This window comes from Raphanus sativus, chromosome 2 (assembly GCF_000801105.2).
Source record: "Raphanus sativus cultivar WK10039 chromosome 2, ASM80110v3, whole genome shotgun sequence".
Taxonomy (NCBI): Eukaryota; Viridiplantae; Streptophyta; class Magnoliopsida; order Brassicales; family Brassicaceae; genus Raphanus; species Raphanus sativus.
In genome coordinates this window covers 6,058,870-6,077,881 of record NC_079512.1, presented here as the reverse complement: position 1 = coordinate 6,077,881, position 19,012 = coordinate 6,058,870, and the positions used below count along the sequence as shown (strand labels likewise).

The 19,012-nt window shown below is 32.7% G+C and overlaps 3 protein-coding genes across 5 annotated transcripts; 2 read left to right on the top strand and 1 right to left on the bottom strand.

Moving 5' to 3' along the window:
* The first annotated feature begins 251 nt into the window (after positions 1-251).
* Positions 252-838, top strand: LOC108842361 (basic leucine zipper 8). The gene has a single exon (XM_018615245.2). The coding sequence runs from the start codon at positions 332-334 to the stop codon at positions 692-694; it is 363 nt and encodes a 120-aa protein (XP_018470747.1). The 5' UTR covers positions 252-331; the 3' UTR covers positions 695-838.
* Positions 839-7,692: 6,854 nt separating this feature from the next.
* LOC108842359 (protein PHYLLO, chloroplastic) lies at positions 7,693-17,436 on the top strand. 3 transcript variants are annotated; one of them, XM_018615241.2, is made up of 28 exons: positions 7,693-7,895; positions 7,971-8,174; positions 8,400-8,605; positions 8,680-8,794; positions 8,938-9,054; positions 9,261-9,362; positions 9,607-9,663; positions 9,800-9,868; positions 10,258-10,362; positions 10,435-10,629; positions 10,748-10,846; positions 10,945-11,508; positions 11,818-12,042; positions 12,177-12,476; positions 12,778-12,845; positions 12,970-13,128; positions 13,378-13,503; positions 13,582-13,713; positions 13,790-13,901; positions 14,042-14,197; positions 14,474-14,713; positions 14,906-15,073; positions 15,184-15,327; positions 15,587-16,048; positions 16,160-16,456; positions 16,534-16,691; positions 16,780-16,887; positions 16,957-17,436. In XM_018615241.2, the coding sequence occupies exons 1-28, from the start codon at positions 7,737-7,739 to the stop codon at positions 17,249-17,251; spliced, it is 5,142 nt and encodes a 1,713-aa protein (XP_018470743.1). In that variant the 5' UTR covers positions 7,693-7,736; the 3' UTR covers positions 17,252-17,436. The 3 variants fall into 3 exon arrangements, with proteins under 3 accessions (XP_018470743.1, XP_018470745.1, XP_018470746.1); XM_018615243.2 differs by lacking the exons at positions 7,693-7,895; positions 7,971-8,174 and having other exon boundaries at positions 8,465-8,605; positions 8,691-8,794; XM_018615244.2 differs by lacking the exons at positions 7,693-7,895; positions 7,971-8,174; positions 8,400-8,605; ... (1 more) ...; positions 8,938-9,054; positions 9,261-9,362 and having other exon boundaries at positions 9,609-9,680.
* On the bottom strand, positions 17,419-18,343 carry LOC108841435 (putative defensin-like protein 263). The gene is made up of 2 exons (XM_018614193.2): positions 18,219-18,343; positions 17,419-18,128 (listed from the first exon to the last, which is right to left on the bottom strand). Exons 1-2 carry the CDS (start codon positions 18,274-18,276, stop codon positions 17,914-17,916), a joined length of 273 nt encoding a protein of 90 aa, XP_018469695.1. The 5' UTR covers positions 18,277-18,343; the 3' UTR covers positions 17,419-17,913.
* Positions 18,344-19,012: the final 669 nt, after the last annotated feature.

Here is a 19,012-nt window from a genome sequence, read left to right as displayed (position 1 = left end):
AACTTCGTTCTATCCTTTACTATTCAAGTGCATATATTCTCTTAAAACTATTCAAATGGCAACAATCAAATCAGTTTCTAAATTCGATAGACATATAAATGACTAAGATCTACAATTTGATTTACAATAACATTATTGCGTGAGTGATGAAACTTTAACACAACCAATGGGATATATATTATATACAAAAATAGGCCTCGTGGTCTAGTAGTTATCAGTGTGAGGTCACTAACCACAATTTATCCGTCTATAAGAACCCAACTAGACATCACATTAGTACCAACTACCATCATAATTAAGTCACGAGCGAACACAAATATTTTTCTCTAACATGGATGGTTTTGTCTATAACCTTCCGGGCGCAAACCCCAATCAACAGTTCTTTAATAACCAAGTTCCACTTGTAAACTTGTCTGCCACGTCAGACGAGTCTAACCGGAGTGCAGATGATGATGAGAAGAAGCAAAGAAGGAAGGTTTCGAATCGCGAGTCAGCTCGGAGATCGCGTATGCGAAAAAGGCGACACCTGAACGAGCTGTGGTCCATGCTTGTTCACCTCATTAACGAGAATAGATGTCTGATCGATGAGCTAAGCCGAGCCAATGAGGGCAACGAGAATGTTGTTGAAGAGAACAAGAAACTTCGGGAAGAAAATTCCAATTTGAGAAAGATGATTGGTGAGATAGGTTTCTAATGTAGAGAGCGATCATATTTTGGACCTTTTGATCGTCTCGTAGTCGGTTTGTTTTCATCTTTTTTTTTCATCTTTTTAATGGAGATCAGCGAGTACAAAATATTTTGTAACCAGACCTACAAAATAATCAAATGATTTCTTTAATTAAAGGGGAATCTATCTATCTATACTATTATTTATGAAGTGATTTTGCTTATTTGTCATGTTCTCCATGATTTTAGCTAATTTTGCTTATTTTTATTAAGTTTAAGCTAATTATCATTGATGTATTATTTGTTTTGAGCTGAGTCACTAAATCATTAATTTAAAATAATAGTCTTGATGAATATTCTATATAAATAAAAACGAATTTTATTTTATTAATATTAAATTTATATGTTATATTAGCTTTTTTTATTTGTCATATTTTTATTAAGTTTTAGACTTTTAGATAGGTTATACTAATTTATTATTAGTTTCTAACTATTCACTAATTTATTTTAATGATATAAAGTTTATATGTTATATGCTATATTAAATAACTGATTACAAAATAATATTTTAGAATTATCAAAAAAAGATAATTCTTCTATATATATTCTTTTTTGTGCTTATCTGAAAATAATATTTTTATTATAAAAGTTAAAAAAAAAAATTAAGATACAAAACAATTTATTATTAAATATTAGTCAACCAAAAAATATAAATATATTTTCTAAACTATATCTAAGATATGAGTATTTTAAAAAAACTTAACACAATAATAAGTATATATTTTGATTAAAAGTATTTGACATATATAAATATTTTGATGTTTGATTTAACTATTTAAAAACATAAATAATAATTTATTATGTTGGTTTTAGATTAATAAGACATAAACTAATAATTATTTATAAGAAATTTATGCCCGCATGTGCGGGCAAAACACCTAGTAATAAATATATAGCAAAATCTCTTAAAATAGCTCATAAAATTATCATAATAAATTTCATTAAATATCAGAAACTAATATAACTTTAATGAATAATATATTTATTTTAAATAAACATATTAAAAATAATACACCTTTAATGAATAACATACTTAATTTAAATAATATTTTATAATATTTATTTAAAAATTTTATTCTAAAAGTGGCGGTAGTGGAATGTGAATTTGTAATAATTGTTAAAATTATAAAGTTCCATTTTCATTAGTCAATGAGTTCTAACATATTAAAATCTTATGTTATTGGTTTTATGATTGTTTAATTACTTATTAAATCCATTACTATTAAAAAGTTTGTTTTTAATGATCTTGTGATTTCATCAAATTTACAATTATTATGACTTGAATTTAAATAATTTTATTAACAAAAATTAAAAATCTTGCATACATCCTCTAAACTTTTATTATACTAGAAGATTCTGATAAACATTTTAAATATGAATTTCTATTGTAGAAGTCTTTTAAAATTTAATAAATCTTTAGAACTATTAAAATCAACCAATTCTATATAAATTATATTTAGGGGTGTTCAATCCGGATATCGGTTCGGTTTCGGTTCGGTTTTTTTCGGTTTTTCGGTATTTTGGTTAGTAAAATACAAGTACCATTCTAAATCCATATTTACTTCGGTTCGGTTTGGTTTATATACTGTCGGTTTTCGGTTTATTCGGTTTTATACCAAAAAAACATAATTTTTTATTTTGTGATCATATTATATGAATTTTAGAGTCATGATGTCAACACAGTCATTTATTAAAAAATATTATATGTTTAAATAAAAGAACAAAAAAATAAAAAACGCTTATACCATCTAATAAAATAATCAAATCTAGAATTAAAATCAAAACTCAAAATTTTGAATAAAAGTAAAAAAAAACTAAAAACAAAACAGAAGCACGAAGCACTAAAGAAAGTTTTTCTATTCTTCCATATTTAGCGTTCATCAAATTCATGTTTCTTCGATTGAATACGAATCTCTGTTCATTTATAGATTAAAAAAAATTGTGAAGAATTTCTACTAATTATTATCCATCAAATTTATAATCTTTATTTCAATTTAGTCAATGCTAAAATAAAGCAAAAATATCAAAAAGAAGACTAAAAATAAGAAGCATCGGTTGCGATGAATTGTTATTTAATTATACTTCAAATATTTTACAAATCATGACTTCTTTATTACTGTAAAAATATGGTAATAGTTATTAGCAAACAAATTAACTTATGATTTTCATATGTCGTTATAAAATATATACATATTTACATGTTTCTATTTTTGATCGATTTTATTCGGTTTTATCGGTTTTATCGGTTATATACCAAACCATATCCAAATCCTACGGTTTTTAGAAAATTACATCCATTCGGTTTGTATGGTATATACCAAATCCAAACCACATTGTCTATTTCGATTCGGTTCGGTTCGGTACGATTCAGTTTTGCCATATTGAACAGCCCTATTATACTTCTACTAACTCCCCTACACACTAAAGTCTAAGCCCAGACAGTAAATCCCAACCTCCAAAAATTAAACCTTAATTTTAGAGGTGTTAGTGGGATGTGAATTGGTAATAACTGTTATAATTCTGAAATTTTATTGTTAGATATTATGTTATTGGTTTTATGATTGTTTATTACTTATAAAATCCATTGTTATTCAAAATTTTGCTTTTAATGATTTATGATTTCATCAAATCTGTTATTGAGACTTAAATTCTAAAAAGTTTTATTCACGAAACAAATCTTCAAAAATCTTGTATCCTCTAGATTTTAGTAATCATTATACTAGAAGATTTTGTTAAATTTTTTAAATGTGAAAATTATGTAGAAGTATTTATAAATTTAATAAATTTTTAGAACCCATAGAATCAACTAACTCTACATAAATTCTACTCCCACTAACTTTTCGTAAGACTAACTAACCCAATAGTATATGTGTCTTTAAATCATTTAATAAATAATATTTCAGCCATTTTTTCTTCTTAATGGCTATTTTTATGATACAAAATATTTCAATAATCGATCTATACTATTATTTACGAAGTGGTTTTTAAATTTTAAACTCTCATGCTAAAAGTTAAAGCGGTTAAAATCGTTTTTACCCTTTCTTAATAAATAATTATATTTATTTATTAGTTATAAATTTAAGTAGCCAAAATTAATAACGAAGTTCAAATATACGAGGTTAGATAATTGAATAAGATTAAGATAATTTGAATTAACATAAAAATTATTTTAAATTTATTAAATAATTCATTAAAACGAGATATAATAAAATTATCCAAAAAATATTTTTTAAAAAATCTTATTATATATTTATTGTGTTATTATCCAAAATAGTATATTTTTATGCATTTTAAAATTAAGAAAGATAATATATATAATGTTGCTATCCGAAAAATATATTTTAATTTATGAAAGGTAAAAACTAAGAAGCATAAATTTTATAATTAAATATTAATTAAAGAAATTAAAGAAAAATCTTAATCTTATATAGCCAAAAAGAAAAAAGTGATTTCAAATATTTATTTAATAATAATAAATAAAATGTATAAAATAATTAAAAAATATTTATAATACATAAATGTTTTTTTTTTGAATTAGCACAATAACGGGTATGTATATTTTGATGAATAATTATGTCATATATAAAATTATTTAATAATCAATTTAAAATTTTGAGAGCGTAAACAATATTATCTTTATTTTTTTAAATTAGTAATGCATGCATTAATAGATAAGTGTTAAATGATTATATCTGTTTGAGAGAAACAACAATAAGTGGATAGTATTTCCAAAGCAAAAATAATATCATCAGTATTATAATTTAATTTTCTAATCCTAGTATTTGATCTTGATATATGCTTAAATTACAGTATTTCCATTTTTCATTTTATGTTTACTTCAAAATAGAATAATTCAATAGTAGAATTAAAGTTCGATCAATTGATCCAAGACCAGATGGGTTGTGTTTGTAGTGGATCGAAGAAGAAGAAATGAGCCAAAAATGATGCATCCGCCAATAGTAGCCACTGATTTAGGGCCTGACTGGTGTAACCGCAGCGGTTGCGGTTGCGGTTGTGGGAGTTTGCGGGTGCGGATGGTTGCGGTTTTAAGTGTTTTCTAAAGATTTGTACGACTGGTACAGCTATTAGAAATTGTTGCGTTTGCGAGACTCTTATGACTGGTAAACTACCAAACGCAACATCTGCTAAATAATAATTTAACAATATTTACATTTTATGTAATTATAAAAATATTAAAAATCATAATAATATGATAAATATAAAATTTATATTTATAAAATCATATTACTAAATCTTAAAAATTTATAGAAAATATTTTAGTTTTAAAATTTTTATAATATAAATTGAAATATAATATGAATACATTTTAAAATTTCTATTATTTCAATTTAAAATTTTTATTGGATATTTTTAGTATTATTTTTATTTATTCTGTTTTTTTTTAAAAAAAAATTACCCTCCCGCAACCGCCCGCAACCGCAAACGCTTGCTGGAACCAGCTTTTGATTTTAAGAGGTTCGGAGCGGTTTGAAGCGATTTGTAGCGTTTTCTGTGATTGTTTCGAAACGCCAATAACCGCTATAAACCGCAAAAGCTGCGTTTGCGGGTGGTAACGGGAAAACCAGTCAGCCCTTTAATCTTCTTTTCGGTGTGCAGACAGAAGAGAGAAATGAATATTCTAATGTCTCGCATGTTCATCTAAGATTCATCCGCATTAAACTCATTCTCGTGACAGATAAGTCCACTAATCCCTCTACTAAACAGCCACAAATGGTGTTACTATTTACTAATCCCATTCTTGCAATGGGCCCTCTTGAACCAAACCCGCAGAACAAAGCTTAGATTACCATCTCTACGCCCCCATTGTTTCTAAAATCAAAATTTGGAATATTATTTTATAATGGGTTATAACCACATTTTAATATCTTTACCAAACCATCTGTATTAGTTTATTAACCAAACACACGCACACAATATATATACATATGGGTTATAAATTTTCTTCCAGTTCAGTTCATATATTAATTAGTGTATGGATTTAGAAATATAGAAAGCAAAAATAGTAGAAAAAGGTTAAATAACTAATTTTCTAAGAGGAAGATGATACATACACCTGATTATTATATTTAACTGTATTTTCTATTTATAAAAATTAATATAATTTTATTTCATTAAAAAATTTCAGTATATTCATTTTGAAAAATACATACATATATATATATATATATATATATATATTTTTTTTTTTGCATCTGTAGTTAACAAAACTTCTAGATCTGCTACCGTCGAACGTTCACGGTTTATAAGTTTTTCACGGTCACTCATTCTATACGGCAACTAGTACAATTACTTTCTGAAGATTCTGAAAATTTATTTATTATGATTCTGTAATTATCACGTGACTAATTCCCATACGTTGACTTTATTTATACGATCTTCGAATCACTATTGATATGTCATTTATTCTTATAATATTTTATGTTATTCAAATTTCAATATAAAGTTTTTCCAAAATAGATAACCGAAAAAGTAATTATAATTTATTAGCATAAATAACTCAATCAATTTTTATGATTTTTTCAAGATTTATTAATCTTCTCTATTAAAAAGAAAAGTACAAAATAATTTTACCGAACAATAGTCATACTTTACTATTTCATTAATTAATATGACATATCTGATTATCCTACTATATATTAATTGAGAAGTCACTTAAGTGATTTTTGCTTATGTGTCGATCATATGCGAATTTTAAAAAAATTGTTATAATTTGATTGGTCGATGATTTTTAATTTTTATTTATTTGATTTAGATCTATAAAAAAGTAAGTCTATAATTAATTAATATTACTTGCCAAATAATCTACATATTTCAACATTTGCACCAAAAAAATATAATCTACATAATATTACAAATAATGATTTATGGTAACTAATTTTTGAAATTATAGAAATAGTACTAATGTTGATCTACATAAAATGTTGTAAATCATTTATACAAGCTTATATATTAATTTATAAAATTTATTTTGAAATTTAATTATATTAAATGTGAACTCACTTAATTGATTTTTGCTTAGGTGTCTATGAATTTAAGAAAAATTATTATAATTTGATTTGTTAATGGATTTTCTATTTTTATTTAATTTATGAGTAAGAAAATCAGTTCTAGAATCAATTTGTATTAATATCCAAACGATCTAAATATATTGCATAAAATAATTTATGGTAATTAAATATGTGATTTTTATAAAAGATATACAATGCTCATAAAATCATTTTTAGTAATCAAGTATTTATAAACTATATAATATATTTCATAAGTAATTTATAGAATTTATATAGTAGTTTTATATTCCTATGTAATTGGATATAAATATGTAGAGAATGTGTAACAATTCTATTGTTTTAACTTTTAATCTTATTAAAAACATACAACTTTAGCTACAAATTATTTAAAATAAAAAATTTTAAAACTATATACCTTCAAAACTTAAGTAATTTTATTAGAAACTGAATTATGAATATTATATATAATTAATTTTACAAAATTTTAATACAAAATATCAACAAATGTTTAAAATAGTCATATTCATTTAAAAAAAACGTTTTTCTTAGAAAATATTTAACAGAAAACATATATTCAGTTTTTTTGATGATAAAAATCTATTTTAATTTGCCAAATTATAATAAATATATTGTTACAAAATATTCAAACCTGCAAAATTGCAGGCATCCACCTATTTAATCGATCAAATATATATTTTGAAAAATCTTAAAAATTAATAAAATACAGTATTATCTATTTGATTATACCACAAATCGAGTTCAATTCCTCCCCCCCTCCTTCCCCACGGCCACGAGAGTCCACAATGTTTTGTTCTTGCGGGGCTTCGGTTTACTCTCGGTTTACTCTCGGTTTACTGGATAAAATCGTAAATCGACCTGATTTTTAGAAACCCAAAACAATCATTATTATATAAACTTCTGTGCGCCTTATCCACTGCGATTCCACACAATCCTTCACTCACAGTGCGAAGAGAAAAAATAATGCCATCTCCATGCCACTCCTTTCTCCTCTCCAATCCTCCCTTTCTACCTTCTCTGATTCCTCCTCGCTACACTTCCAGATACTCCTTCGCACGACGAACACAACGCTTCTCCTCCTCCTTCTCCAAGCCTCTTCCGCTTTCTCGAAACGTCATCGAGGTTCGTTTTCGTTGTTATGAGAGATTTTGTGTAATTCTAACTGATTCGGAGGTTTTTTTGTTGTTGTTGCTCTAGGTCGCTCAAGGATCTCAATTCGATGGATTGATTCTGAGTAGAGACGATGTGGATGAGGACGATGAGTTAACGGTACAAGCGTGTGTGACTCGTACGTTGCCTCCTGCTTTGACTCTTGAGATTGGACTCGAGAGACTCGTGGAAGCTGTGGAAGAACTCAAGACTAATCCTCCAAAGTCTTCTAGTGGCGTCTTGCGATTTCAAGTAGTACCGGAAACTCCTTTCTTGATTTTATGAATGCAGAAATGTTCTATTGTTTTGTTGATAATGCCTTGAATCTTGTCTGACACGGTAGCATTAGTCAAGCATGATCCGTTTATGGTTTTAGAACGCGAGATTGGTTGGAGATGCCCTTACTTAGCGCGTTTATTCGTTTTTCAACATTATCTTGTTGCACCTGTTAAAACAAGCTTTATGTGTATTGTATAGGTGGCTGTGCCTCCGAGAGCAAAGGCTTTGTTCTGGTTCTGCACTCAACCTGTGTCTTCCGGTGTATTTCCTGTGTTTTTCCTCTCCAAGGATACTCTGGACCCTTCTTGTAAGTCGCTCTATGTAAAGGAACCTCAAGGGGTTTTTGGTATTGGGGACGCACTCTCTTTCCTTCATCGCTCCAAGGGACATAGCACCATCAAAACGTAGGCTTTTTTTGTTTTTTTTTTCGTACTTTGTTTGTTTACTTCAAGTAGTTAAAGCTAACTAGCTTCTGCAGATTCCTCTCAGATGAATCAGCTATGGTGACGGCCTATGGTTTTCCAGATATTGATTTCACTGGAAACTCTAGTGTATATAGCAAGGATGGCTCTTCTTACTTCTTCGTTCCTCAGGTGAGGTGGCATCGACTTTATTATCAAACTCTTGAGTTGCGTCTCTTTACTTGTTTTTTTTTTCCATCTCCCGTTGATTGATGAAATGCTTGTAGCAAGCGTTCTTACATTGTACATTGGTCTGATTATCGACATTTTGACAGATCGAGTTAGATGAACGCGGGGAGGTCTCCATATTAGCAGTTACACTGGCATGGAATGATTCTCTATCCTACAGTTTTGAGCAAGCAATTAGTTCATATGAGAAATCAATTTTTCAGGTATGTTGATGTTCCGACGTTTTCTGTTTGGACGTTAGCACCATGCTAATATCCTTTAGGACACTAAACAAGGATACAAAACTTTCAATCAAATGGAAAGTTAATATTTTTACTTATTGTGATTGGTTCTCATTCCAGATTTCTTGAATATGACTGTTTCTTCTGTGTCCTGTTTTCACGTTAATCTTGCTTCATTTTTCATGCAGGTTTCTTGTCATGTCTGCCCCAGTTTAGAGGATCATTGGTTCAAACATCTAAAAAGTTCTCTTGCAAAGTTGGCTGTAAATGAGATTCATCCAATTGAGATGGTACATACTTTTACTTAGAGAGCCGCTTAAACGTCACTTGATATTAAAAGTTTAGCTATCTGTTGTCTATTTCAATCTTATTTAGGTGACTCTCAGGCAAAAATGACGAAGTTTCTTATGATATTGTTTTACGCGCTTGGCCCATTCTTATGTCTGAATTAATACTTACAACTTTTTATGTCTGAACTAAACATGTAAACTTAGTTTCCTTCTCATGCCTCTCATTCTCATGTTTATTTTGCAGGAGCATATGGGGTTTGTAACATTTTCTGGGAGAGATCAGGGTGACGCCAAGGAACTGGTATCTTCTTTACCCTGGTAATTTTCGTCCCTGTAATTCAGAATTTATTTATTGTCCTTGTAGCTTGTCCGTTGGAATTTCTTCTCTTCTGTCCATATGGATTCTATACGGTTTGACTTGCCAGCTTTTGTTGCAGAAAAATATTCAATCATCGCGCCAGTTCCATTGCAAGCTTTCATCTGACGTTGTTTTCTCAAACAACATGGTACGTAGATATATAAATCTGGCCAGTTTTGTTTTACTTGTGATATTTTATTTATAAAGACTGTTAATCATGCCTTCATGGTAATGTTAAGCTTCAAATTAGAAAATCACGGCATGCATGTTGTTAGAGAAAGTGTACCTGGGAGAATGGACATGTAGCTCAAATTGTAAAGCATATTGATTATTGCACAACGACTGTTAGAGAGATGCTACTGGGACAGTGATCTGAAAGGACTGTCTACTGGCTGTTAACTTTTGTACCTTGTGGCTTTTTTAGCTCATCAACTTTAAAAAAACAAAAATAATTAGGATGAACCGGAATTTCCCAAATCTTCGATGGTGTTACTTAAAGTTTCTTTTCCTTTGTTTTTGTTTTTTTTTTGCAATCAGCTGAATCAGGAGGCTAAAGTGAGCTACTCCTTGAAAGATCAGGCTAATATCAATGCTGTATGGGCATCAGCTATAATTGAAGAATGCACTCGTCTTGGTTTGACGGTGAGCTGAACTTTTCAACCATCTGATAGAATCCAAAATCTGGATGTATTTTGTCATAACATACTGCCACAGTACTTTTGTGTAGCTCCTGGATCAAGATCCTCTCATCTTGCAATTGCTGCTGCCAACCACCCCCTTACAACGTGTCTTGCATGCTTTGACGAACGATCTCTTGCATTTCACGCTATTGGGTATGCTAAAGGATCCCTTAAACCGGCAGTTATTATAACATCATCAGGAACCGCCGTTTCAAATCTTCTTCCAGCGGTCAGAGTTTACTTATTTATGCTTCACCAAATTTCTTGTTGTATGACATTACTTCGCCAAATACATTTGCGATCTCTTATATGATATTTGTTTTACGATTATTTTTTTACAAATATAGGTGGTTGAGGCCAGTGAGGATTTCTTACCTATGCTACTACTTACTGCAGATCGTCCTCCTGAACTTCAGGGAGTTGGTGCAAATCAAGCTATAAATCAAGTAAGGTCAAGATATGACATTTCTTCTAAACAATACACACTTGTTGTTTTGTTTCTAATTCCTAAAATTTATTATGTTCCTTTTTTCTTGTGTAACAGATAAACCATTTTGGTTCGTTTGTCAGATTCTTCTTCAATCTTCCTCCTCCAACTGATGATATACCAGTCCGGATGGTCCTTACTACTGTAGACTCTGCTTTACATTGGGCAACAGGTTCTCCTTGTGGACCAGTACATCTGAATTGTGCTTTTAGAGACCCACTTGACGGTAGTCCAACAAATTGGTCACTCAACTGCTTAAATGGATTAGACATGTGGATGTCTAATGCTGAACCATTCACAAAATATTTTCAAGTACAAAGCCTCAAGAGCAGTGGTGAAACAACTGGCCAAATTACTGAGGTTTTACAAGTAATCAAAGAGGCTAAGAAGGGTCTTCTCCTGATCGGTGCAATCCATACGGAGGATGAAATTTGGGCTTCTCTTCTGTTGGCTAAAGAACTGATGTGGCCTGTTGTTGCAGATGTGTTGTCTGGTGTCCGGCTGCGCAAGCTGTCTAAGCCTTTTCTCGAGAAGTGGACCCCTGTTTTTGTTGATCATCTTGATCATGCCCTGCTTTCAGATTCTGTTAGGAATTTGATTGAGTTTGATGTTGTTATCCAGGTAAATTTTATCATTCTTTAATCGTTACTTCATGCTTCTAGACTAAGTATCGAAGATGATAGATGGATGGATAAAGGTACTGTAACAGCTTTTGTGGAACTTCATTCAAAATTTTAGTCGGGGATTTAAACGCCTTGAAGGAAGTTTCGATTAATTATTAGGAAGTGGGAACTATTTGAATCATGACTAGATCTGCATCTCATATTAGGGTTCTCTTTTAACATATGGCGACTTTAAACCAAGATTTCAGTGAGTAGATAAATATATTGATGTGTACTGACTGAGTTTGTAATATGAAATCGTGAATAGGTTGGAAGTCGGATAACAAGCAAAAGAGTTTCTCAGGTGCTAGAGAAATGCTTTCCATTTGCATACATTTTGGTTGATAAGCATCCATGCCGACATGACCCATCACACTTGGTCACTCACAGGGTCCAAAGCAATATAGTTCAGTTTGCTGATTGCGTGCTTAAATCTCGATTTCCATGGAGGAGAAGCAAATTGCATGGCCATTTACATGCATTGGATGGCGCTGTATGCCCTCCAGACAAACCTTTTAATCAAACATGGCCGCTTTCAATACATTGGAAACATATGCTTCCCCGCAGATTCCACAAAAGTTAAATCTAAATCCGTTCTGCGTTTAATAGTTCATTTATTTTATGCAGATTGCCCGAGAAATGTCATTTCGATTATCTGCTGAGTGCTCCCTGACCGAACCTTATGTTGCACATATGCTTTCCAAAGCACTGACATCTAAATCTGCTCTTTTCATCGGTAATAGTATGCCAATAAGGGATGTGGATATGTATGGATGTAGTTCGGGAAATTATTCGCACGTGGTAGACTTGATGTTAAGTGCAGAATTACCATGTCAATGGATACAAGTAACTGGAAATAGAGGAGCTAGTGGCATTGATGGCTTGCTCAGCTCCGCCACTGGCTTTGCTGTAGGGTGCAAGAAGAGAGTAAGATTATTTCCTTATGCTTTCTTTTTGTTTGCGTCACATTTCTAGTGCGTGCTATAATGACTATTCAGATCAATATCAGCGAAAATATTGTGGGGAAAGTCTTCTTGGTTCTTCCTCCACTTAAAATACACCAAGAATTGTTCCTTTTTCCTGGTTCTTCTGTTCATTAGCCATGAAATCCCTAATGGAACTTGTAGCTTTGTGCGAAGTGGAAGAAAAACAGAACCATATACTCATGTGTATGTTTACCATGTCAGAAGTTTTAAGTTTTCTCATCAGTCAAACAAACGTATATCAGGTTGTCTGTGTGGTGGGAGACATCTCTTTCCTTCATGATACAAATGGATTGGCGATTCTGAAACAGAGGTATCTTATTTACTCTGTTGTGTTCTTTTAATTGCACTGTTGGTTGTTTTTATACACTAAAGATATGTCATGGTTATAAGTCAATTTGACGATTTAATATCTAAAACTTAATCTGTCTTAATAGGATTGCGAGGAAACCAATGACAATTCTCGTGATAAACAATCGTGGAGGTGGAATCTTCCGACTTCTTCCTATAGCAAAGAGAACAGAGCCTAGCGTGTTGAATCAATATTTCTATACATCACATGACATTTCCATTGAAAACTTGTGTTTGGCACATGGGTAAGAAACATACTTAACATTTTCTACTGTGTTTTCTTTTATGTGCTCTGGTTTTCATGATGTACTTTTGGAGAAAAAATTGTGGGAATTTTTAATTTAGATTGGTAGCTTAGATGGTCTTTAATTTGTTCACTGTGGTTTACAGTCGAGTTGGTTATCCATGATTTATGATATCCTTAATCATGTAGGGTTTTCCTTCATGGTTTATAATAACTAATAAATAACTAAGCCAACTTGGTAAACATGCAGTGTGAAGTATGTACACGTTGGGACAAAAAGGGAACTTGAGGAAACTCTATTGGTACCCGGCGTGGAAGAGATGGATTGCATTGTGGAGATTGAAAGCTCTATTGATGCTAACGCAATGGTTCATAGGTTGGTTGGGCTTTCTTTAAGGTTGTATATGTCCATACTTTCTTGTGTTTTTTGTTGACATTGAATACTCGTTCACAGTACTTTGGAGAGTTTTGCACGCCAAGCTGCAAATAATTCCTTGGCCATTATCTCGGCCAGTTCAGTTCTTCATCCAATGATGGACAATGCACGTCTTTTCCAAGTCTCTGGAATACAATATTCGCGGTACAGGTAAGAATTGTCCAAAACAATATCTGAATATTACCTCTCTTTTCTTTTCTTATTCTAAGAAAAACCTTCTTTTCAGAGTCGGACTGTGTGACAGACCTACCATATATTCTGGTGAATCCTCTCAATTCCATCGAGAAGGTTTCATACTTTCCATAACTTTGGAGGATGGAAGCATTGGCTGCGGAGAGGTTGGTTATTTTATTCTATTATTTTTCATCACTTAAGTATTACATTTTTACATTTGTGCTTCTTCCAGGTCCCACTGCCAGGGTAATAATATAGTGTATTAAACTTTCATATGCCACTGAGAATCATGTTCCATGAGCAGGTTGCACCTTTGGACAGTAGTACGGAGAACTTAATGGATGTGGAGGGGCAGCTACAGTTGATTCTCCACCTTATGAAAGGAGCTAAAATCAGTCACATGCTTCCTTTGTTAAATGGCTCGTTTTCTTCCTGGATTTGGAGTGAACTTGGAATCACTGTAAGTTTCCATAGCCTTAGTTTTCCAGTAGTAAACTAGTACATTAGTACAGCTACTTTCTATCAGGAGAAAATTTCAAAGTAAATGAACAGATTCTGTTGAGCAAGATACAAATGCTAGGTGCAAAAAATTCCTATCATACAATGCTACTTCTTCATTCTTTTCTCAGTCGTGCTAGTTGCAAAAATCCTTGATCTTCATAGTCTTCTTATTAAGAGAATAGTTTCCTGTGAATAGTAATTGAAGGCTTGTCAATGTACTTATTTTCTTTTTCAGGCATCATCAATTTTTCCAAGTGTCAGATGTGGTCTGGAAATGGCTCTTCTGAATGCAATGGCAGTAAGACATGATTCTAGTTTGTTGGGGATACTTCATTGTCAGAAAGCAGAAAATGGTTATGCTCAGCCACACTCTGTTCCAATATGTGCCCTTCTTGATTCTGAAGGTACTCCATCAGAGGTCGCATACGTTGCTAGAAAACTTGTTGAAGAAGGGTTCAGTGCTATTAAACTTAAAGTAAGCCAACGTTGTTTAAGCATATAAACAAGATTACACTCAGTCATCAAGATTAAGATAGCTGGATTTGTTTTCTTAATGATGATTAGTAATAGTATTTTCATGCATGAATAGAGGTAGTTGACTTTCCCACCCTTCGGGTTTTCAAGCTACTGATAACTGACTGAAGGATAAACCTGCCTAAAATGACAGGTTGCTCGTCGGGTGAACTCCGTTCAAGATGCCTTAGTTCTGCAAGAAGTAAGGAGAGTCGTTGGAGATCAAATTGAACTCCGTGTAGATGCTAATTGTCGCTGGACTTTTGAAGAAGCTATAACGTTTGGTTTGTTGGTGAAAAAATGCAACCTACAATATATTGAGGTCTGGTACAGTATAAATTATTGCAATCTGATTGTGTTAGTATTACTTGGAAATTTTACTTTTTTTCTTTCCTAATATAAGTTCAGTGAGGAAACTTTTGTATATCTCAGGAACCTGTCCAGAACAAAGATGATCTTATAAGGTTTTGTGAAGAAAGTGGATTACCAGTGGCACTTGATGAGAGACTTGATGATTTCAAGGAATGTCCTCTGCGCATACTTGCCAAATATACCCATCCTGGAGTAGTTGCTGTTGTAAGCCACTGATCATTCTTTTACAACCTTTTCATGAGCTGAAATTGCTAAGACATATATTCTTTCTTGCATACTAAGTTTTTTCATCATCACATCTTGGCTCTCTTCTTTGATTGGTTTGTACATTGGTTTTAGTTTATGCTGTTAGGATTATCAATATATAGCTCTATCATCTTAAACTATTGTCTTTACCTTATTTCATTTTTTTCCTGGACATCAGTTAGTGATGACTCCGTTTTATCGTACTTGATATTTGTAGGTTATTAAACCAAGTGTTGTGGGAGGGTTTGAGAATGCAGCACTGATTGCTCGCTGGGCACAGCAGCATGGAAAGATGGCTGTTATAAGTGCCGCATACGAAAGTGGCCTAGGTTTATCAGCATATATTTTGTTTGCATCGTATCTGGAGATGGAAAACGTCAAAACATTCAGAGAGAGAAAGCTAGGGATGGCCCCTCTTGTAGCCCATGGTCTTGGTACCTACAAATGGCTTAATGAAGACGTATTGGTGACTAGTCTAGGGATATCTCGTAGTCCGTATAGTGGATTTGTCGAAGGATCTGTTGCTGACGCTGGCAAAAATCTAAAGGATGTTAAGATAAACAACGATGTTATTGTTAGAACCAGTAAAGGAGCTCTTGTGCGGAGGTATGAAGTGAGGGTGGATGTAGATGGTTTCTCTCATTTTATAAAAATCCACGAGGTTGGACCGAATATAGAAGTAAGTTTCTTCCGTGTTTTTGATTTTGTATGTCTGAAGCTAAAAAGACATAAGCATGATGTTTTTAGTTAATTTCTTCCTAGCTTCACTCTGCGGTAATGTATCTTTCAGGGAAGTGTAGTGTTGTTTCTTCATGGGTTTCTTGGAACTGGTGAAGAATGGATCCCCATCATGAAGGGTATCTCAGGATCTGCAAGATGCATTTCAGTTGATATTCCTGGTCATGGAAGCTCAACGGTACAAAGTCATGCTAGTGAGACCCAGAAGACCCCAACTTTCTCAATGGAGATTATAGCGGAAGCAATGTATAAGCTGATTGAGCAAATTACTCCTGGAAAAGTGACCATAGTTGGATATTCCATGGGAGCAAGAATAGCACTGTACATGGCTTTAAGGTTTAGCAACAAGGTGGGTTCCCTTTTGTCTGAAAATTCGACATTGTTATAATAATATGTATAATGGAATTTGGGTGATGTTTCTAATAGATCGAAGGAGCTGTTGTGGTATCAGGCAGCCCTGGGGTCAAGGATCCAGTGGCAAGGAAAGTTCGAAGTGCAACAGATGATTCTAAAGCACGAATGATGGTTGACCATGGACTAGAAATCTTTCTGGAGAACTGGTACAATGGAGGCTTGTGGAAAAGGTGACTGTTTTTTTTTTCTGGTATTTGATGTTTCACTAGCTGGACTTGGATTCATTTACTCATATGAGTTGAGTTTTGCATTGAGCAGTTTGAGAACTCATCCCCATTTCAGAAAGATTGTTGCAAGCCGCTTGATACATGACGATGTCCTTAGTGTTGCAAAGCTCCTCTCAGATCTGAGCACTGGGAGACAGCCGTAAGTTCATCTTTGAAACTTTCTTTATTCAAACGCATCTTTGATAATCATAATGTTATGTCCTTTTAGGTCATTGTGGGAAGAGTTGGCGGATTGTAATACAAATGTGTCGCTTGTTTTCGGAGAGAAAGATGTAAAATTCAAGAATATTGCTACTAGGATGTACGTTGAGATGAGTGAAGGCAAGAAGAGCGAAAACTATATCATTGAGACGGTTGAAATCCCAGAGGCTGGTCACGCTGTTCATCTGGAGAGCCCTCTGCTCTTGATCCTCGCTCTTAGAAAGTTCTTAACAAGAGTGCGCAAAAACTCTGCAGAGACGGAGCTTTCTCAGAAGCTCTTGTTAGCACTTAAAGAAACATAAGCAAACTCTGCTGAAATCTGAGAATTGCATAATAGATTTTGGAACATGAAGATTGGACTTCTTTCTGCAGGCATGTTTAATACTCGACTGAATCAAAATTCAATTGTATTGTTACTGAGTGGTGCAGTGGTTATCAAGGGGGATATACTAAATCGATTTAAATAATCTAAAATATTTGTTTTCAATTTGTGTATTTGCTCCGCTGTACAAGGTAGAAGTTATGATGGTTTGGAATCTCTCAACACTAACAGAACATGATCCACAAACACACAGACATACAGATTGAAATTTAGTATTCACCCGGTATGCGTCTCTAGTTGCTTGCTATCTCATCCTGATCTCAGTGTTCAGGCTATTATTTTCAGACAAAGAATGGTTCTCTGGTTCTCTTGCTGTCTCATCCTTGTGTTCAAAGAAAGAAAATATCACAAGCTTAGAAGACATGCTAGTATTTACGAAACAGGTGAAGATGATTGGATGATCAGCAACATCTAATGTAACTGAACTATACAGTTTGCCTCACGAAAGGAAGCCTCAAAACATAAGGCAAACTAATACACAGAACAGTTTGTCATAAACACGAAACATTTTCACACCAATACACATCAATATCTTGTTCTTATCCGTCTTAAGTTATAGATATTTTGGTGGTTTCCAATCTCTCAACGCTCACAGAAACAAGTCCCAAAGTTGCAGTTCACAATCTTGAAGCCTTTAGGACAGTACTTGATGCATTCATTGTCTCTACGGCAAGACACATCAGTCTCGTAACTGTCCATTATAGGTGCTTCACGGTTCTTCTTTCCATCAGCACATTTTCCAAAGAGGCAATTCACTTCTTCCTTGGCCATCTCTCTTGCACCAACTAAAGACGAACCTTTACCACAAACACACACCACAAACTTTAAAAACAAGATCAAATCAAGAACTTTGTAGCATAGAGAAACTTATCATAGAAGAAGCATACAAATTGCTATGACTGAGATGGTGAAGAAGAAGACAAACTTGAGAGACGTTTTCTCCATTTGCTTATTGTAACCTCAAAACACTTTTTTTTTTTTGGTTTGCTTCTTTTGATTTTGTAAGTGACAAATCGGGTTGTCTTCTTTTATAGAAGAAAATTATAGGAAATAAATATTTTGTTTGAAAGCCAAACCAAAAATATATAAAATCAAAAAACGAAGCATACAAAAAGTGCTATCATCTGGGGGAGGAGAACAAGAAGACAAGCTTGAGAGACGTTTTCTCCATTACTAACTGTAATCTCAGAATCTTTTTCTTGTTTATTTTTTATTTTTTCACAAGTGGTGATGAAGAGAGAAAAATCATTGTCAAAAAAGGGAACAAATCTTTTGTGTGAAGGTCATACCAAGTTCAGTCAGATTACTACTTTGACTACACAATGTTTTGTTCCTACTTGAGATCGAACATTTTATAAAAAATCACTTTTTGTAGAGGGTAACAACTAAATAAGACAACAGTTTAGAATCTTGAGATTCATTCATTTCATAAAGTAAATACAAGAGAAGGAGTACTTATAACACAATGTGTCTACAAGCCATTCACTTTCACTCTGAGGCACACTAGTACACATTATAAGATTCTTGCTCTTATATGATTCTTAAGAGACATAGCTTGCTCAGAGGCTCGTGTTAGCATTGAAATAATATATTTTTTTTTTTGAATAACCCGGTGTATCACGGCACCACCGAGGTGGATCCAGATTAGCGGCGAGTGTCCGTATTAGCATTGAAATAATAT